Here is a 20,550-nt window from a genome sequence, read left to right on the forward strand (position 1 = left end):
CCTCAAACAGTATAGGGGACATTGACTTTTAAAAACTGAAAACTGCAGCTGTCCTAGAATTATTATACTTTCATGGCACACAGGTTGTGACCCTGTAATGGCCCCTTGGGCAGCATGTTAGAGGTCTTTGATGGGGAAGTGGGTCTTTTGGCAGGTTGTAAATCATGGTTGTCTCATTTATTATAGAAATGTATCTTACTCGCTTATTAATCCTGGTGAACAAACATTTGCATCTCATGATACTAATCTCTAACAGGCATGGCCAGCATACTACTTATCTTTGGGGAATTTGGGATGCAGTACTCCCTCACTTAAATTCTACTTTGTGTGACTTAATGTCTCCTAAGAACTGGCAAATCCTTAAACTATTAATTCTATACTCAATTATGCTCTCCTACTTCACAGTTTAGCAGCGGAGTGCCTCTACACAGGAGAAACCATTTATGAGCTCCACAAAATTAACTACAGATGGATCCTAAACATAAATGTTAAAAGTGCAGAACTTCTGTAGATACTGGAGAGACCAGTAGGCTCCGAGTTTGGAAAATTTGGTGATATCTCTCCACATGCGACAACATAAGCACTACAGGCACCACCATTTGCAGCTCCCAAAGCTCTGCTCTGTGCAGACACAGCCCACCCAGGCAGTGAAGTTATTCAGAGTCTGCCACAGGAGTTGCAAGGATCACTTAGGGCTACTTAGGATGAGGCAGGAACACACTAAACTCTGTGTTTGTCCACTGGCTCCCGCCCAGCCAGGCGAAGATGCATCACATCAGCCACGAGCCTCAGCAGTCCGCTCCACCTAGTTTGGGGACAGCAACCCCAAACCCACAAAGCCCAGCCACTCCTCCACACGTGGGAGGAGCAACTACGTGCACCAAGGCCAGCAAACTCCTCCCCACCTGGGGACATTGGCCCCTTGCTCTCCTTGGCTTGCCTCTCCTCCCATTCAGGAGAGCAACCACTCACTCACCATGGTGCAGCTGCCTAGCTGACAAACTTTAACCCCACAAGGGATCACAAGGCGAAGTGCATGAGAGAGACTGTGATTTCTTCAGGAAGTGCTAAACCGGAAGTCAAGCTCCCGGAAGAACCCTCCCATTTGACTGGTGGAGGCTCTCATTGGCTAGTAAGGTCTGAGTGACAGAAGCAGGTAAGCAGAAGGGACACAGCACAGCATTCCCAGCACTGGCGGCTAATCTACAGAAACAAATCCCAGATTGGTTGGAGATCTAAGTCAAGTTCAACAGCAAGTCTTTTGCTAATGTAAATCAATGGGTTTGGTTTTAAAAGGAAGTATACAAATTCAGAAAGAGGCTAATCAGAAAACGAGAAGAACATTGGGTAAACCAAGAACTTTATAAACAAAGTCCACAGTGGTGTTGGAACTGATAACCACAGCTTTCACCCTTCTGTGTAAAGGTTTGGGTTCTGAGGATCTGAAACAACCCTTTTCCAAAGGCCCTGTCCCCACATCTTTGCCAGCTCTCCCACCCAAGCGTATTCCTGAGATCAGAGACAGAGCTCTGTTGCTCTATACATCATTGCCTTAAGGAAACCTCCCAAAGCCTAGGTGGGTTGCCAAAGTCAGAGAGGCCTAGTTTCAAGTATTTTCTAGAAGTTCTGCACTTAGCACTTGACATTTAGGTGTAAGGTCCATTTGGAGTTAATTTGTGGACATTGTAAATGGGGTCTCATGTACTGTGTAGTACTCTACTACTCAGTCGCAATGTAGAATTGGTGATATAAAGGATTGACCAATGCTTAGAGAGTAAGCCACACAATATAGAATTTAGCTGAGGGAGGGCTGCCTTTGAAATACACCCAAAGACAAGTAGTATGTTAATCAGAACTATTAGAGATTTGGATGCAAAGATGTAAATGTTTATTTAACTTTTTTGTATACATGTCTGTAGTGAAAAAAGCAAATGAGATACTCACCAATAGAAAGGATAGAGAGTCTGCCTGTGTAACTCTCTAGAGTAAGCTGGAGCATCACAGTTTTAAGAGGGATTTCTTAGTTGTGTTGGACTGGATCAATTCCATGATATTTTGTTATGTGTTTGCTGTTTCTTGGTATCAACTACATACATTAAAACCCAAAAGCATGGTTATAGTGGTGAAATACCTGGTTAAATCCAGACCCTCCCAGCAGGAAGAAAATAGCCAAAAATCTAAGCAAGAAAAGAAGAATCAAGAATCTAGGATTAGCCAGTTCAGTGACTGTGTTTCAAGAACTAGCTGAAGATAAAGTTAGATTGTAATCTTGGAAGTGATCTTGAGAGGCAGGGAGTTGCCCCCTTGTGACCAACACTGGATTTTTGAAATTTTCTATGACACTTTTGGATCACTGGGCTATGGTTTCTTCCCTTAAAAACTCCTTCTCCCAGTCACTCAGGGTCAAACTCTTCCCCTGCATGGGTTATGAGTCTTGGCCCCAGTGTACTGGTTCCCATCTCATTGATTAAAGCCTCCTGTGATTGCAGCAAAGATGGTCCTTTGTGAGTTACTATGGGGAGTGTCGTGTTATCCCAAGACTTGAGTGAGAGTCTCCCAAGAACTGGGGGTCTTTCAGTAGTAATGCCAAGTATCATATGAATAATGTATTGTGTTTTATCTAAGGTTTAGTTGAAAAGTTTATACCTAGGAAATACTAATTTATTACATTATCATATACAGTTTCTATTCAGATTTCTTTTGTTGTTACTCAGCACTATCTAAAGACAAACAATTGGTACCTTCCTGTGATCACTTGTGACTGCTTACCAAGGATGACCACCACCGGGTTTGCTGACTGTTAATATTCCATCATGAAAGAAAGTATCCCCTCCATCTGAGTACACAGCCTCTTTTCCAGTCACCTATATGCAAATCATGCCTAATGACATGTGACCTTCTGGTTTCAGAGATGAACTAGAGTACACAGCCTGGAAAAGACTTGGGAGGATGTACATTCTTTGTATGCACCTATGAGAAAGCCATTTTTAAAAGTGGGGATTTACCTTGAGTGCTATCGGGCTTACTTTCTACGTTCACTGAGAAATGTATTGTAATGGAAAGCATATGTGCGGTGGAAGAGTAGAGAGAAGGTAAGCTCCACATATGCAGCTATGGGAGAGCCATTGTACATACTAGATGGAGACGTGCCTGTTTGGCTGCCTTTTGGGTATCTTAGTTAAAGCTTCTATTGCTGTGAAGAGACACCATGACCACAGCAACACTTATAAAGGAAAACATTTGATTTAGGCAAGCTTACAGTTTCAGAGGATTTAGTCCATTATCAACATGGCAGAAAGCATGGTGGATGCAAGCAGAAATGGTGCTGGAGAAAGAGCTGAGAGATCTCCATCCAGATCAGCAGGCAGCAGAAAGTGACTATGAAATACTTCAACAAGGCCACACCTCCTAATAGTGCCACTCTCCATGAGACTTTCGGGGCCATTTTGATTCAAACAACCACAGAATCAAAACCCTTGTAAGTACCTTTTCAACCACACTCAATAAGAAAATAAAAGGAAGATTTTGGAGCCAAAATATCACACAAATGACCTCTAACTTAATCAGTTATGGAGTGTATCATTTCCAACTGAAATGCTATGATCTCAATCTCTACTTTCTGACATTCTTCTTAACATTTCCATATTCCTGGTCCTATAAGAACAGCCAATTTAGTTCTGTATACTAATTTCTATATTTTTTTCACCACCTAAAATCTAGATATCTTCTACACTGTTTCAAGAGACATCATTCCCAGGTTCTGCCTAGCAACAATATTACTTTTGGTTTTCCATTTTTTTGTCCTAACTTACATTTATGTTGCTCTGATTAAATCCCCTAACCAAAATCAGCTCAGACAATGAGTGGGGTAATTTGACTTCATCATTTTTAGAGCTTAGGATAGGAAATCATGTTAATAGTTGAATGCAAAAATCCATGGACAAAGATTGTTTCCTGGCTTTCTCTCTTGCCCAGTCACTCCTTCATTCATGCTAAGATAGCTCCCTTTTGTAGCCCAAGCCCACTTTCTTAGGGATATTGCCACCCTCATTGGAGGAACTTTCCCACGTCAATCATCAACACAATCTCTCCCAGATACAGCAGTCTGTGTCTTTTATGAACCACGCCACTCTGAACACAGTTGAGCAAATGTCCTTGTGGTAGGATCTTTTGGATATATGTCCAAGAGTGGTATAGCTGGGTCTTGAGGTGAATTGACTCACAACTTCCTGAGGACTGCATGTTGATTTCCACATTGGCTGTACAAGTTTGCACTTGTACATGTCCTTGCCACATATCCTTACCAGCATTAACAGTCCCTTGTATTATGGAGCTTAAGAAATCAACAGGTGTAAGATAAAATCTCAAAGTAGTTTTGATATTCATTTTCCTGATGGCTAAAGATGTTGAACATGTTCACGGTGGGTTTATCATCTTATAGTTCTACCAGCAATGGAAGAGGATTTCAGTCTCTTTACAGCCTCATCAATACTTGTCGTTTCATATATTTATGTGTATGAGTGTTTGCCTGCATTTGCTGCTGTCCTTAAAGGCCAGGGATTGATTGCTGGCCTAGGATGCTGTGTATTTTAGGAAATGTCTGTCCAGGGTGTGTGAGCCAGCCCAATTGTGAAGACCGGAGGACAACTTGCAGGGGTGAGTTCTCTCCTTCCATGTGCATGTGGGTTCCAGGGATGAAACTTGGGGTAGGTATGGCAGCAATCAGCTTTACTTGGTGATCAGGCTTGCTGGCCCTGCAGTATCTTCAGAACTTCCTTGTGGACCTTACTGGGTGTGGGGACTCCAAGGGTGTTCAGTGACCATCCAAATCTGCCTAGCCTCTCCACTCATTGCCCCCCACTGTAGGCGGCATAATAACCAGGCTAGCTTAATATGAAACAGCAAATTTTAATGAACTTACAACACCAGCCATCCAGTCATGAGCAGGAAATACAAACAAAGAGAGCTGTGGGGCTCATGCTCGCCAGATTTATAGGTAACATTAGCCCAAGGCGAACACGCCCCCTAATGGGCTGGGCTTATCCCTACACCCCACCACCAGGAGTGTGGACATTGGTGATGTCTGCTGCCTCTGGACCGAAGTACCACTGGCAGCACGAAGGGGTGCCTTGGGCCTCTTCCCAGACTTCCTGGTTCATCAAGGCTGCCTCCTTGCTGGCCTGGGAAGAAAGCTCCATGGCCAGACTGAAGATCCTGTGGGCAGAAGAAAGAGAAGGGACAACTTCGCCTCTGGCCAAGAACTCTAAAGGAGATCTTAGAAAAACAAACTTGTTAGAGAAATAGGTTCTCTCCTTCCATACAGATCCTAGGGACTGAACTCAGGACACCAGACTTTCCTTGCTGGCTGATCTCAGGACCCTAATGGTGTCTTTGGAAGTCAACAAGGGTGGCTGCCAACTTGGGGGCAAGGGTGCATGTGTCCATATGGTGCTGCAAACAGAAGCAGGGCCTGTGTATACTGAGTTCCCTCCGTCCCCAGCTCTCCCTCTTTTGAAGGAGACAGCACCTAAGATTCCTAGGCTGACCCTAAACTGATGACCCTCCTGCCTCAGCCCCCAAGCATCTGAGACAGCTGACAGATCTGTGCCCCCAGGCCTAGCAGGAAAGAGCTGTGTGGTGAGCCTTGAATGCATCCTTCATCCTCCTGTTCACCTGGGACCTCAGTGCCCCACACCCTCAACAGTGGGCAAATTTGATGTGAGGAGACCTTGTTGGTGCCAAGCTAGATGTGAGATTCAGCCATTACCACATGGTCAAAGGCCAGGTGTCTGAAGACTTTAAGAGCCCCTAGAAGGAGGGCATGTGTCCAAGAGTGAATACCAGGTACATCTGTACTGCTCAGATACTGACTGGGAAAACTTGTGGCCATACAGTGGTCACAAGCACAGGGAGACATCCTCAGTCTATGCTCCATATGAGTGATGGCTGACCCATTCTGTAGGCCAGCGCTGGGTACGGCACTTCAGAATCCCGGAGAACTCCTATGGGCATCTCCTTAAATGCATTTTTTTGGAGGTGGCCAAAATGGCCAAGCCTGCCTGATGACCTCAGTCTGATCCCTAGGGCCCACAAAGTGGAAAGAGAGAACAGACCCCAAAGCCGTCCTCTGACCTTTACACTCATGCCTTGGCATGCACATGCCCAAACATAAAAATACGTAAAAAAACAAAAACAAAACCCCAACACGTGTGATGTTCACACCTGCCATTCTAGAACTCTGCAAGCTGAGGTGGGAGGATTTCTGCACGTTCAAAGCCACACTCGGTGTTACAGATTGAGACCTTGTCTTAGAAAACACACAAAACAACAATGTCCCTCAAGAAACCGCGAGACTGGCTAGGCAGTGATGGTGTGCAGCTTCACTCCCAGCTCTTGGCAGGCAGAGGCTGGCGAATCTCTGAGTTCGAGACCAGCCTGATCTACAGAGCGAGTTCCAGAGTGAGAAACTCTGTCTAGAAACAAAACAAAACATACAAAAAGAAACCCCCAAACATCCTGCTAAGACTGACTTCTGAATGACGTTTAACATGTGTTGAGCAACTGTCCGGCTCAGAAAAGGCTCTCTCTGTCCCCTGCTGACCTGGAGCTGCCCTATCTAGGGCATGAGACTGAGTGTGGGATGCTTTCCTTGTCCGTGGTGACCTCAGGTCTCTACGGTCCCCAGTCCTACTCTGCTGGACTCTGGCACAGTATGAATTGATGGCTTCACTGCACCCAAGGTCCCAGTGTCTCAGAACTCAGAAGTGGGCTAGGAGTGGAACAGTGCTGTAGTAGTGAGGCACTCAATAGCTGAGTCCTCAAAAGCCCAAACAGTCTTCACCTGAGAGAGCAGCTGGGTGGGGTTCCACCTCCAGCAACCCAACTAAAAAGAAAGGGATGATGGAGAGAGGAGGGGAGGGATGGAGGGGAAAGGGGGAGGCCTGACCCACACCTGTAGAGCTCTTGGTCCTTCTTGGTAATCAAGTCCCTGAGTTCCTCCAGCAGGCGTGACACCTGCGCGCTGGTGTCTGGCACCTGCCCGCTGGCGTCCGGGGAGGAGATGCCCAGCTCGCCCAGGAGCTGCAGGGTGGTCTTTAGGGCCGGCTCCAGATCATCTGTGGAGATACAGGCTGTTAGCAGAACTCCGGTGCCCAAAGCAGCAGCTGTTTAAGCTGTGCAGCGTTGGCTCTTCTCTCACACTCAGGGAACAGGGCCATAGGGAGGGATCTTAGGAGATCTCACTCGTCCCTGGAGTGTGGGTGCCAAGTGCATGCTGGGAAGGCAAACCCAGTGGGGAGCGCACAGGTGCTTCTGTGACTGCTGCCCAGGAGACTCCTGTGGACCAGGGGAGCTGGGGCTTCAGGCTGCAAGCCGCTGCTCTGTTCTCTCACCCTCTGTCCTTCCACTACGAGCGACAAGCAGGATGCACCTGCCAGATGTGGCTTGGACCTGCACTTCCTGGCCTCCGGATCTAAAGAGCTGAGGTTCTGGTATCTGTAGCAGCTGTGTGTCCCAGGCACAGACCTGCACCACACACAACCCAGCAAGGTCATGAGGGTTAAAGGACCTGTTCCTGCTGTGTCGTGTCCTCACCTCACCGTCAGTGCTGGGGTTTTGCTGGGTACAGACTTGCGAGGGGCAGTTTGCTAGGAGGATCGCTACAGCTTCCAGGTCAACACTATGCTCTTTTATGGAGCCAGGGTCTCACTGTGTTGTAGCTCAGGCTGGCCTGGAACTCACAGCCTCCCAAGAGTCAGACAATAAATGTAGGTCACCATACCTTTTTCATTTGTTACGTAGCCCAGGCAGAGTAAACCCTGTGCAGCTAAAAAGTCCTAAGGAGGATGTCTGCTCCAGAGAATCCCTCAAATGACCTCTCAACACCTCCACCCTGTTGGTAGGGCCCAGGGCTCAGGGCCGGTAGATAGGTCACCCTGCCCCCAGAGGACTCAGGGCCGGTAGATAGGTCACCCTGCCCCCAGAGTCTTCCAGCTGTGAGGTCCAGCGTGGGGTTGGAATCGTGACTCAGCTGCCTGTGTCCTACTTGGTCCACACGGGTTCCAACACCACCCCAGGGTAGAGTCACCTAGAATATGGTGCATGTGAGACTTGAGGCTCCTTCCTGCTGAGGCAATGCCACACAGCAAGGCTGTTCTTACCTAGGAGTTCCTGCCCACTTCCCTGCATGTGGATGCCCTGCATGGGAAGCTCATGTCGTGTGGCGTCCAAGGCTGTGGCCAGTGTCTTGTATTGCTCCTTGAAGCGCTTTGCTACAGCCTCGAGAGGGCCCAGCACCTCCATCTGCAGGCAGAAGGGGACACTGTGAGACACACCGCTCACTCGCACAAGAAGGGCCAGCTTCCAGGTAACAGGACCCCCTCTGACCTGCCCTGGATGGGGCCCTGTTGCTATGCTAAGCTCCACGGTGGGACAACATCAATGCTGGCAGGTGCCAAGTATTCTGCAGACTGTGTGGCAGAGACAGGTGTCCCATACAGAGTACTACATTCGTATCAGGAGCCTAAGCAGGGCGGGCAGAATGTAAGTGGTGGCAAACTGATCCTGGCTCCCTCATGCACCCCTAGCCTCAGGAGCATGCTCAAACCCACCTGGGCATCCAGGATGGTAGCCAGCTCCTGATGCTTCTGCTGGAGCAGCAGCTGGCGCCGCAGCTCCAGCACCCGCTGCTGTAGACGCTCCTTCTCATGGCATAAGGCCACCAAGTCCTTCTCAGCCTTCTCCTCCAGCACAGCCAGGTTGTTTTCCATCTGTGGGTCGCAAGACCAACTCAGGTGGGGTGGGGGAGGTGACAGAGGACACACGCTGTTTTGTGAGTCCCAGTTAAGCTCACCTTCACAGACAGCAGGGTCAGCAGTAGTGTCTGCGACTCCATCATGTCCATGGTCTCCTGTAGATCCTGCAAGGGTCCTGCTGTTCAATTCCCAGTAAGCCATGTTGACCTGGCTCTTCCGGGCATGGCAGAACCCCAACCTCTGTGCACTTTATAGGTTCAAATGGTGTCCGCGGGGCTGAGGATGGAGTCAGGTCACACCTTGCCCAGAAGGGTATGGGTGTCTCCCCACTCAGTATATGGGCACACTGACCTGAGCAAGGACCCATGGACACCACAGCCCTAGCCTCCATCCTGGAGGACTGGCTGCCGGGAGTCAGACCTACCCACCGTCTGCTCCCCAGTGCTCACCTGTCTTTTCTGGGGAAGGTGTGTCGTTCCTTTTGGGCCAGTCAAGGGTACATGAGGCCCTGTGTCAAAAAAATGGGATGGTTTGGCTGGCTGAGACCATAAAGATGCTTCCTTGCCTGGCAAGCCTGATGACGCACTCGATCCCTGAACTCGCAGGAAGCTGGAGGGAGAGAACTCCAGAGTTGTCCTCGGACATCAAATGTGCCAAGGCATCAGGAACAAGAACCAATGACGACAAAATGACAAAAACAATAACCAACAAACAACATTCCTCAGCTTTGGTACTGCAGACCTCTGGGCCAACTAGATGCTAGCCAGGGGCATCCTGTGCACCAAGGGCCAACCGGCAGCTGTGGTTCATCCATCAGAAGCCAAAATCCAAATAAAATGTCTGCATACACCCTAACCCTAGTCAGTCCCTTTTGGTGAGCACCTGTTTAGGCCAGGCAGGTCCTGACTCCTGACTGGCCCGTCTTCAGGAGGTGCTCACGCCGCACATGAGAACATCCTAGCCAGGCCCATGTGCTGCTCTCATCCCCGCCTGGGAACAGAGAAATTTTTGTTCCTGTGTTTTGAGATAGGGTCTCATGCACACCCTGGTTCAATGGAGCCCACGTGGCCAAGGATGACTTTGAACTTCTGATCTTGCCACCACCTCCCAAGTGTCCAAATGTCAGGCACCCCATTGGTTATAATTTCTGTAGCATCCTAAACTGACAGCAAGTAGCAGCTCCTGGATCCGCAAGTAGTTCCGTGGACATATGGTTGGGCCTCAGACACTCTGCCTATGCTCCCATCACACACTTGAACCACATCCTTTCTGACAGAGACCCTTAATGCTAAGTTTTCACTCACAACCTGACACAATCTAGGATCACCGGGGATTGAGGGACTTTTGGATCAGGCTGGACTGTGGACAGTCTGTGATGGGTTGTCCTGATTGCCCTGAGGGAGGCCTGGCAGCTCCTTCCCTGCTGCCAGAGTCCCACCCTTCCAACCCTAGCCAGGACTCACCTTTGACCTTCTGCAATGTGCTGGGCTTTCTTCCCTGTGGTGACTTCCCTCCAGCAGATGCAGAAGCCTGTTATGTAAACAGACAGTCAGAGGTCAGGCCACTTGACCTTTGATGCATTTGCTTAAAGGTCAGACAGAGAAGCAGGAGTTTTGAGACTGCGAACACGGGAGAGTCAAACAGTGGACAGCTACGTTCATCAGACATGGGAATTAACGGCACACGTGCTGGACTGCCATCTCGATGGGTGTGTGTTTGCGTGTGCTGTGGAGGGGCTGGCGACCGACTTCCTATGGCACTCTCAGGATGCGCTGACTTCTACACAGGTTACTCTGGACTTCAGGAGACACTGACTTCTCCCTGGCCTAAGTCTACAAAGCTCACAAACAGCAGCTGCACCACCAGCAGCAGTGGATGCCCAGCTGTCAGGTACAAGAAAGGCAAGGAGCACAGTGGGGGTTGTGTCGTGGTTCATTCTCATGCACCACTGGGTCTGGGGACCCTCTGTAGGAAATAAGGAGGCAGCAGGATGGAACAGGAAAACTAAAACCTACTCCTTGTCAAAACTACCCAAGCCTATTCAGACTAGAGCAAAGAAGTTTTCCAAGCCTGAGGTTCACTCTGGGCAACCACCTGCAATGGCCCTAGGTGTCAGGCCAGCAGGCAGCAGACTCCACCCTGCATAGGTGCTGCCAGCCAGGCCCTCAAGGGCACGAAGAGAATCAGCTGTGAAGAACAAAGTGCAAGCTCTGCTTCTCGCCTGCCTGACAGTGGGGCTCTTGACCACCCTGGCCATGATTGCACAGGAACTGCTGTGGCCTTGGCTCCGGAACTCGGGGTCATCGTGCTCTACAACTGCTTGTGCCAGTGCCCTCCCCTCAGAACAATCTGCATAAGGGACCACACACTCACGCAGACCTGGCTACCCCGGGTGGTACAACAGCCAAGGGCTGTGGGGTTTAGGGTCAGATACTGAAGAACCCACAGTGAAGGTAACTGGACTGAGTGTGACCAGAAGCTGAAGAGTTGACTCGCTGGTTAAGAGGAGAACTTGGATTCAACTCCTAGCAGTTGGGCCAGTGTGTAAAGGTGCTTGCCACCAAGATTGCCAAACCAAATTGATGCGCAGGACCCATGTGGTGGAAGGTGAGAATCAATTCCCACAGGTTGTCCTCTGGTAACCATATGTACAGTTGGCCCGAACCCTTCTCTAATGAATAAAAATGTAGTTAAGTTTTTAAAAAGTCACCATGAATCTCATTATTTGTACACTCAATTGCAATTAAAATGTTTCAAAAGCACACCCCTAAGAATTCCAGACTAGCCTTTGTTTACGAGCTACCCAAGCAGCACGGAGATCTGATCTGGGCTCCAGGAGAGCCATCATTGGGGTAAGTGAGTGCAGCAGCAGCCCGGAACAGGGAACTCAGATGTTCCTCATCCCTCCTACACTTCCTGGTCATCCTGCAGGGGCTATACTGCCCAATACCTCCTCTCTCTTTCTATCCCACACAGCTTGCATCCAGAACCCTCCCCACCCTGTTTGCCTCCCTCCCCTCTTTGGCCACATAACATCTCCCAGCTCAGCCTGTTCGGGTGCTGGGACTGAATCTGAATCGGGAGGGCAACCGGGAGGGCAGCAGTTCCTTTGTTTCAATAGCCTGCCTGCAGCAAGCAAGGTAGGCCCTTTGTTTACGAGCTATCCAAGCAGCACAGAGATCTGATCTAGGCACCAGGAAAGCCATCACTGGGGAGTGACATCAATGGGAAGGTACATCAGTGGGCAAGGAGACCTGATCCTGTAAAAGAAGATCCATAGGGGAGCATTCGGAGGAAGAGATGGGCAGGCACCAATGCAAGAATTCACCCAACAATCTGAAAAACAACATGAAACCACCAGAACCCAGAGACCTCACAACAGGAGGACAGGAACACCTTAATCAAGAAGAAGTAGAAAAAATTGACTTTATGAAAGTGATAGAGGCCCTTAAACAGCATGTAAAAAAAAAGCCCTTATAGAAATGGATGAGAAGTATAACAGAAAGTTTGAAGAATTGAATAAATCAGTGAATGCTACCCTAGGAAACCAAGGAAAAACAATCAAACAGATAATGGAAACAGTTCAAGACTTGAAAACTAAAATGGAGGCAAAGAAGAAAACACAAACAGAGGGCCAGCTGCACATGGAAAATCTAGGTAAACAAATAGAGACTACAGAAACAAGCATAACCAGCAGAATACAAGAGATAGAAGAAAGAATCTCAGATTCTGAAGATAACATAGAGAAAATAAATGTTCTGATCAAAGAAAACAGCGAGTCCAACAAACTCTCATCACAAAACATTCATGAAATATGGGACACAATAAAAAGACCAAACCTAAGTATAATTGGAGTAGAAGAAGGAGAAGAAGTGCAGCTCAACGGTCCAGAAAATATATTTAATAAAATTAAAGAAGAAAACTTTCCCAACCTAAAGAAAGATGTACCTATGAAGGTTCAAGAAGCATACAGAACACCGAAGAGGCTGGATCAAAAAAAAAAAAACATCCCCTCGCCATATAATAATCAAAACACAAAGCATACAGAATAAAGAAAGAATATTAAGAGCCGCAAAGGAAAAAGGCCAAGTTACTTATAAAGGTAAACCTATCAGACTTACACCTGACTTCTTTATGGAAACCATGAAAGCTAGAAGGTCCTGGATAGATGTACTGCAAAAACTAAGAGACCATGGATGCAAGCCCAGACTACTATACCCAGCCAAGCTTTCGTTCACTATAAATGGAGAAAACAAAATTTTCCAGGATAAAAACAAATTTAAACAATACATAGCCACAAATCCAGCCTTACAGAATGTAATAGAAGAAAAATCACTAACCGAGGAGTCCAACAATGACCACAATAACTCAGACATCTAGAGACCCTTCACCAGCGCAACTCAAAGAAGGGAAACACACAAACTCTACTACTAAAAAAGTGACCGGAGTTAACAACCACTGGTCATTAATATCACTTAATGTCAATGGGTTCAACTCACCTATAAAAAGGCACAGGCTAAGAGATTGGATACGAAAACAGGATCCAACATTCTGCTGTTTACAAGAAACACACCTCAACCACAAAGACAGGCACCTACTCAGAGTAAAGGGCTGGGAAAAGGCTTATCAAGCAAATGGACCTAAGAAACAAGCAGGTGTGGCCATACTAATTTCTAACAAAGTTGACTTCAAACTTAAATCAATCAGAAGAGATGGAGAGGGACATTTTATACTCATAACAGGAACAATTCATCAGGATGAAGTCTCAATCCTGAATATCTATGCCCCTAATATAAAAGCACCCACATACGTAAAAGAAACATTACTAAAACTCAAGGCAGCCATCAAACCGCACACACTAATAGTAGGAGACTTCAACACTCCTCTCTCACCAATGGACAGGTCAATCAGAAAGAAACCTAACAGAGAAATTAGAGAATTAATAGAGGTAATGAATCAATTGGACTTAACAGACATCTATAGAATATTCCACCGAAATAGGAAAGAATATAACCTCTTCTCTGCAGCTCATGGAACCTTCTCAAAAATTGACCACATACTCGGTAACAAAGCAAACTTCCACAGTTACAAATAAATATTAGTAACCACCTGTGTCTTATCAGATCACCATGGATTAAAGTTAGAATTCAACAACAATGCTACCCCCAGAAAGCCTACAAACTCATGGAAACTGAACAGTCAACTACTGAGCCATACCTGGATTAAGGAAGAAAGAAAGAAAGAAATTAAAGTCTTCCTGGAATTCAATGAAAATAAACAAACAACATACTCAAACTTATGGGACACTATGAAATCAGTCCTAAGAGGAAAGTTCATCGCACTAAGTGCCCACTTAAAGAAAACAGAGAAAGCACATATTGGAGACTTAACAGCCCACCTGAAAGCTCTAGGAAAAAAAGAAGCAGACTCACCTAGGAGGAGTAGAAGACTGGAAATAATCAAACCGAGGGCTGAAATCAACAAAATAGAAACACAGAAAAAATCCAAAGAATCAATGAAACAAAAAGCTGGTTCCTGGAGAAAATCAATAAGATTGATAAACCCCTATCCAAACTAATCAAACGGCAGAGAGAGAATATGCAAATTAATAAGATCAGAAATGAAAAGGGGGACATAACCACAGACACAGAGGAAATTCAGAGAATCATTAGATCTTACTACAAAAGCCTGTATGCCACAAAACTGGAAAATGTAAAAGAAATGGACACTTTTTTAGATAAATACCATATAGCAAAGTTAAACCAGGACCAGGTGAACAATCTAAATAGACCTGTTAGTCATGAAGAATTAGAAGCTGTTATCAAAAACCTCCCTACCAAAAAAAGCCCAGGACCAGATGGTTTCAATGCAGAATTCTACCAGAACTTCCAAGAAAACCTAATACCTGTACTCCTTAATGTATTTCACAACATAGAAACCCAAGAGTCATTACCAAATTCCCTTTATGAAGCTACAGTTACTCTGATACCAAAACCACACAAAGACTCAACCAGGAAAGAGAATTACAGGCCAATCTCACTCATGAACATCGACTCAAAAATCCTTAACAAAATATTGGCAAACCGAATCCAAGAACACATTAGAAAAAATATCCATTATGATCAAGTAGGCTTCATCCCAGAGATGCAGGGCTGGTTCAACATACGAAAATCTATTAATGTAATCCATCATATAAATAAACTGAAAGAAAAAAAACCATATGATCATTTCATTAGATGCTGAAAAAGCATTTGACAAAATAAAACATCCCTTTATGATAAAAGTATTGGAGAGATTAGGGATACAAGGGTCATACCTATATATAATAAAAGCTATATACAGCAAGTCGACAGCTAACATCAAATTAAATGGAGAGAAACTCAAAGCTATTCCATTAAACTCAGGAACATGACAAAGCTGTCCACTCTCGCCATACCTCTTCAATATAGTGCTTGAAGTTCTAGCAATAGCAATAAGACAACATAATGGGATCAAGGGGATTCGAATTGGAAAGGAAGAAGTTAAACTTTCGTTATTTGCAGATGATATGATAGTGTACATAAGTGACCCCCAAAACTCCACCAAAGAACTTTTACAACTGATAAACACCTTTAGTAATGTGGCAAGATACAAGGGCAACTCCAAAAAATCAGTTGCCCTCTTATACACAAAGGATATGGAAGCAGAGAGGGAAATCAGAGAAGCTTCACCTTTCACAATAGCCACAAACAGCATAAAATATCTTGGGGTAACTCTAACCAAGGAAGTGAAGGATCTATTTGACAAGAACTTTAAGGCATTGAAGAAAGAAATGAAGAAGATACCAGAAAATGGAAGGACCTCCCTTGCTCTTGGATTGGGAGGATCAACACAGTAAAAATGGCAATTCTACCAACGGCAATTTATAAATTCAATGCAAGGTCCCTTCAAAATTCTTCACAGATCTTGAGAGGACAATAATCTACTTTATATGGAAAAACAAAACACCCAGGATAGCCAAAACAATCCTATACAACAAAGGATCTTCCGGAGGCATTACCATCCCTGACTTCAAACTCTATTACAGAGCTACAGTAACAAAAACAGTGTGGTACTGGCATAAAAACAGAGAAGTCGACCAATGGAATCGTATAGAAGACCCGAATTTTAATCCACAAACCTATGATCACCTCATTTTCGATAAAAGAGCTAAAAGTATACAATGGAAGAAAGAAAGCATCTTCAACAAATGGTGCTGGCACAACTGGATGTCAACCTGTAGAAGAATGAAAATAGACCCATATCTATCACCATGCACAAAACTCAAGTCCAAATGGATTGAAGACCTCAATATCTGTCTGAACACACTGAACCTGATAGAAGAGAAAGTGGGAAGTACCCTCCAACAGATGGGCACAGAAGATCGCTTCCTATGTGTAACCCCAGCAGCAGAGACATTAAGGGCAACATTGAATAAATGGGACCTACTAAAACTGAGAAGCTTCTGTAAAGCAAAGGACACTGTCACTAAGACAAAAAGGCAACCTACTGACCGGGAGAAGATCTTCACCCACCCTGCAACAGACAAAGGTCTGATCTCCAAAAGATATAGAGAACTCAGACTTTAAAATGCTAATTAACCCAATTAAAAAATGGGGCACTGAACTGAACAGAGAATTCTCAACAGAAGAAGTTCAAATGGTCTAAAGACACTTGAGGTCATGCTCAAACTCCCTAGCAATCAGGGAAATGCAAATCAAAACAACTTTGAGATATCATCTTACACCTGTCAGAATGGCTAAAATCAAAAACACCAATGATAGCCTTTGCTGGAGAGGCTGTGGAGGAATGGGTACTCTCCTCCATTGCTGGTGGGAATGCAATCTTGGGCAACCACTTTGGAAATCAGTGTGGCAGTTTCTCAGGAAATTCGCGATCAACCTACCCCTGGACCCAGCAATACCACTCTTGGGATTATACCCAAGAGATGCCCTATAATATGACAAAAGCATTTGTTCAACTATGTTCATAGCAGCATTATTTGTAATACTCAGAACCTGGAAACAACCTAGATGCCCTTCAATGGAAGAATGGATGAAGAAAGTGTGGAATATACACACATTAGAGTACTACGCAGCGGTAAAAAACAATGACTTCTCGAATTTTGCATGCAAATGGATGGAAATAGAAAACACAATCCTGAGTGAGGTAGCCTAGACCCAAAAAGATGAACATGGGATGTACTCACTCATACTTGGTTTCTAGCAATAAATAGGGGTCACGGAGTCTACAATTGGTGAACCTAAAGAATCTAAATAAGAAGGTGAACCCAAGGAAAATCATATAGTTATCATCTTGGCTATGGGAAGTAGACAAAATTGCCGGGGAGAAAATTGGGATCTTGGGGGTGGGGTGGGATTGGGGTAAGGGATGATGGGCAGAGAAAAGTGAGAAGGGGAGGATGGGGGGAACTTGGGGAAACAGGATTATTAGGATAAAGGAAGGTTAGATAGGGGAGCACGGAAGCACAATTAATAGTTAAGGGAGCCACCTTAGGGTTTGCAAGAGACTTGAACCTACAGTGGCTCCCTGGGGCCCAAGGCAATGTCCCCAGTTAGTTCCATGGGCAGCTGAGGACAGGGAACCTGAAATGACCCTATCCTATAGCAATACTGATGAATATCTTGCATATCACCATAGAACCTTCATCTGGTGATGGATGGAGATAGAGACAGAGACCCACACTGGAGCAGTGGACTGAGCTCCCAAGGTCCCAATGAGGAGCGGAAAAAGGGAGAAGATGAGCAAGGAAGTCAGGACCACGAGGGGTGCACCCACCCACTGAGACAGTGGGGCTGATCTATTGGGAGATCGCCAAGGCCAGCTGGACTGTGACTGAAAAAGCATGGGAAAAAACCGGACTCTGAATATGGTGAACAATGAGGGCTGATGAGAAGCCAAGGACAATGGCACGGGGTTTTGATCCTACTTCATGTTCTGGCTTTGTGGAAGCCTAGCCAGTTTGGATGTTCACCTTCCTAGACATGGACGGAGGTGAGAGGACCTTGGACTTTCCACAGGGCAGGGAACCCTGACTGCTCTTTGGACTGGAGAGGGAGGGGGTGAGGAGTGGGGGGACGGGGAGAAGGGTGGGAGGAGAGGGAGGGAAATAGGAGTCTGCGAGGAGGCGGAAAATTTTTTGTCCTTTTCTCAATAAAAAAAAAAAATTCCACACTAAAAGGGGCACGTGCCGAAGCCAGATGCCACCCTCACACATCATACATGAAAGCCTGTCAGAACCCAAGAAGAATCACAGGGTTCAGGTCTTGAGACCCCCATGCCAGCACGTCCCTGACGCTGACTTGGGAGCCCATGCAGTCAATCCCCAGCAGGTGCTGGGCTCTGGCACATGAAGGCCTGGGCTCCATCAACAGGTCTGTGTACACACCTGATTGCTGTTGGATAATCTTTTTGTATGCTGTAAAGATGTGTCTCTGCCCAAGGCACCTTCTGATTGGTTAAAAAGAACCTGAAAGACCAATAGCTAGGCAGGAGAGAACAGGTGGGGCTTCCAGGAGAGAAGGGAACTCAGGAAGAATCAGAGGCTCTCATAATTAAGCCAGGGAGACACTAAGGGAGTCAGCAGTACAGAGAGGTAAGGAGCCACATGGCAGAATGTAGACTAATATAGACGTGGTAATTTTTTTAAGACAGATTTTTCTGTGAAACAGTCCTACTGCCCTGGAAATTTTGACCAGGTTGGTCTTGAACTCACAGAGGTCTGTCTGCCTCCTAAATGTTGGGATAAAAGGTGTGTGCCACCACCACCACCCGCCAGAGCTAGTTGGGAACAAGTCTAGACTAAGGTCAAGCTTTCATAATTAATAAGAAGTCTCTGTGCCATCATTTGGGAACTGGAAGTCTAAAGAAGGTCCAACAACAGATGACCAACAATTGCGGTTGGACGTGGTTGCCCTGTCTTTAATTCCAGCCTTCAGGAGGTACAGGGGTGGATCTCTCTATCTCTCTAAGTCCCGGCCATGTAGGAATATGTAGAGAGACACTGTCCATAAAAGAAAAAAGGCAGAAAAATCCATAATGGTCTTTTATTTGGGGGGGGGTGAGATAGGTTTTCTTTTGTATTTTAATAAATAAAGACTGCCTGAAGATCTGAGAGTAAAACAGTCCCACTGGTCAGCCTTACAGACCAGGTTATGGTGTCACACACCTTTAATCCCAGCCCTACAGAGGAAAAAGATGGGGGAGAAGTTCTCAGACATAGTCTCATTCTGAGAAATCTGGAGGCAGGATCGCCATTTCAGACTGAGGGAGAGGCAAGAGCCAGTGGCTGGCTGTTTTGCTTTTTAGACCTTCAGACTGAAACCCAATTTCTGACCCTGAGCGTTTATTAATCATGCTTCAGGGTTTCTCTGTGCAACAACCCTATCTCTCCTGGAACTAGCTCTTGTAGACCATGCTAGCCTTAAACATACAGAGATCCGCCTATGCCTGCCACCACCGCCGGGCTGGAATATTGATTGGTCTTTTGAAAGCAAATTCAGAACTTGTGCTCAATGACACGAGAGCTGCTGCCTGTGGCTGTTGACAACAGGCCACGAAAGCCAACCACTGAAAACCCTGACTCACTAGCGAGAAAATGTCCACGGTAGAACATGTAACAAACAAACCAGCAACAAAATGAGAATTTAATGGCCAACAAGCAGGGCTGTGTGGTGTGTAGTCTGGCAGTCACTTTGCAAGTCTGAAGACCTGAGTTTGAATCCCCAGCATCTACACAGAAACAAATCCACTGTTGGGCCCTAAAGCCCCACCAAGGAGAAGGTCGCCCCAAGAGACATTCACAACTCGGTTGATGCAATAGCAAGAGGAATTTTTATTCTGCTGCGGCAGAGGTCCCCCAGCCTCGAGAGGAGAAGGACGACTGCTTTGTCTATTACAAGCTCTTTTAAAGGAAAAAAAAACACAAAATCAAGGAGGGGGGAGTACAAAATCAAAGGGAAAGCCCAAAAATCATTTGTCTACTATTTTGACTAGTTCATTTAATGGTCAGCTAACTCTACTTAATCAATGTTGTAACAGTTACAAGGAGGAGCCTTGATCAATGTCATAGTTACAAGGAGGAACCTTGATCAATGTTATGACGGTTACAAGGTCGTCTCACCCCAGTTCCAGGGTCCAGGTCTATACAATGGAGATGGAAAGTACTCAAAGCTCTCGTGCACGTGTTGTTGGTTACCAGGGCCCTGGTTCCGAGGAAGGGGGTGCAGTAGTGCTAAGGGGCCTCTAAGTCTTTCACCACAAGAACCTCTCACCCTAGCAAGGGATGAGGAACACAAAAGGATCCCAAGAGCTGGCAGTTCAGTGAAATCCTGTCACAAAAGAAAGATTTCACTCTGGCATCCATCCATGTGTACATGCATGGTTGTACAACCTGCAACACACACACGTACACACACACACACACACAAAAATAACAAGGACCAATGCAGAGCAATGCCCACCACCAACTGCCTTGGAGACACCTACTGAAGTCACAGAAGTGTGCCTGGGAGAAACGTGAAATGGTGTTCAGGAGGAATGGGAGCACACAGCACAGCCCAAGCACCCCTTATCCACAACTGAAATCTGAAACTCAAGATCATCTGCCCCACACTCAGGGAAAGGGCTGCTCAGCTGGAAGTGGGCTCCACTCAGGACCAGCCCTTCTGAGATCCATTCAGCCTCAGGAGAAAGCGCAGGCTAATGTTACCATGACAACAGACACTCAAGACTCCAGCCAGACCAAGGTCACCTGATG

At 46.2% G+C, this 20,550-nt stretch overlaps 1 protein-coding gene across 1 annotated transcript; it reads right to left on the bottom strand.

The window, feature by feature from the left end:
* Window positions 1-5,045: 5,045 nt before the first annotated feature.
* LOC142837135 (HAUS augmin-like complex subunit 8) lies at window positions 5,046-10,244 on the bottom strand. Its single transcript, XM_075952099.1, has 7 exons — window positions 10,217-10,244; window positions 9,203-9,261; window positions 8,852-8,917; window positions 8,610-8,768; window positions 8,160-8,301; window positions 6,953-7,115; window positions 5,046-5,214 (listed from the first exon to the last, which is right to left on the bottom strand). Exons 3-7 carry the CDS (start codon window positions 8,900-8,902, stop codon window positions 5,046-5,048), a joined length of 684 nt encoding a protein of 227 aa, XP_075808214.1. The 5' UTR covers window positions 8,903-8,917; window positions 9,203-9,261; window positions 10,217-10,244.
* Window positions 10,245-20,550: the final 10,306 nt, after the last annotated feature.

Source organism: Microtus pennsylvanicus, chromosome 17 (assembly GCF_037038515.1).
Source record: "Microtus pennsylvanicus isolate mMicPen1 chromosome 17, mMicPen1.hap1, whole genome shotgun sequence".
In the NCBI taxonomy this organism is placed as follows: Eukaryota; Metazoa; Chordata; class Mammalia; order Rodentia; family Cricetidae; genus Microtus; species Microtus pennsylvanicus.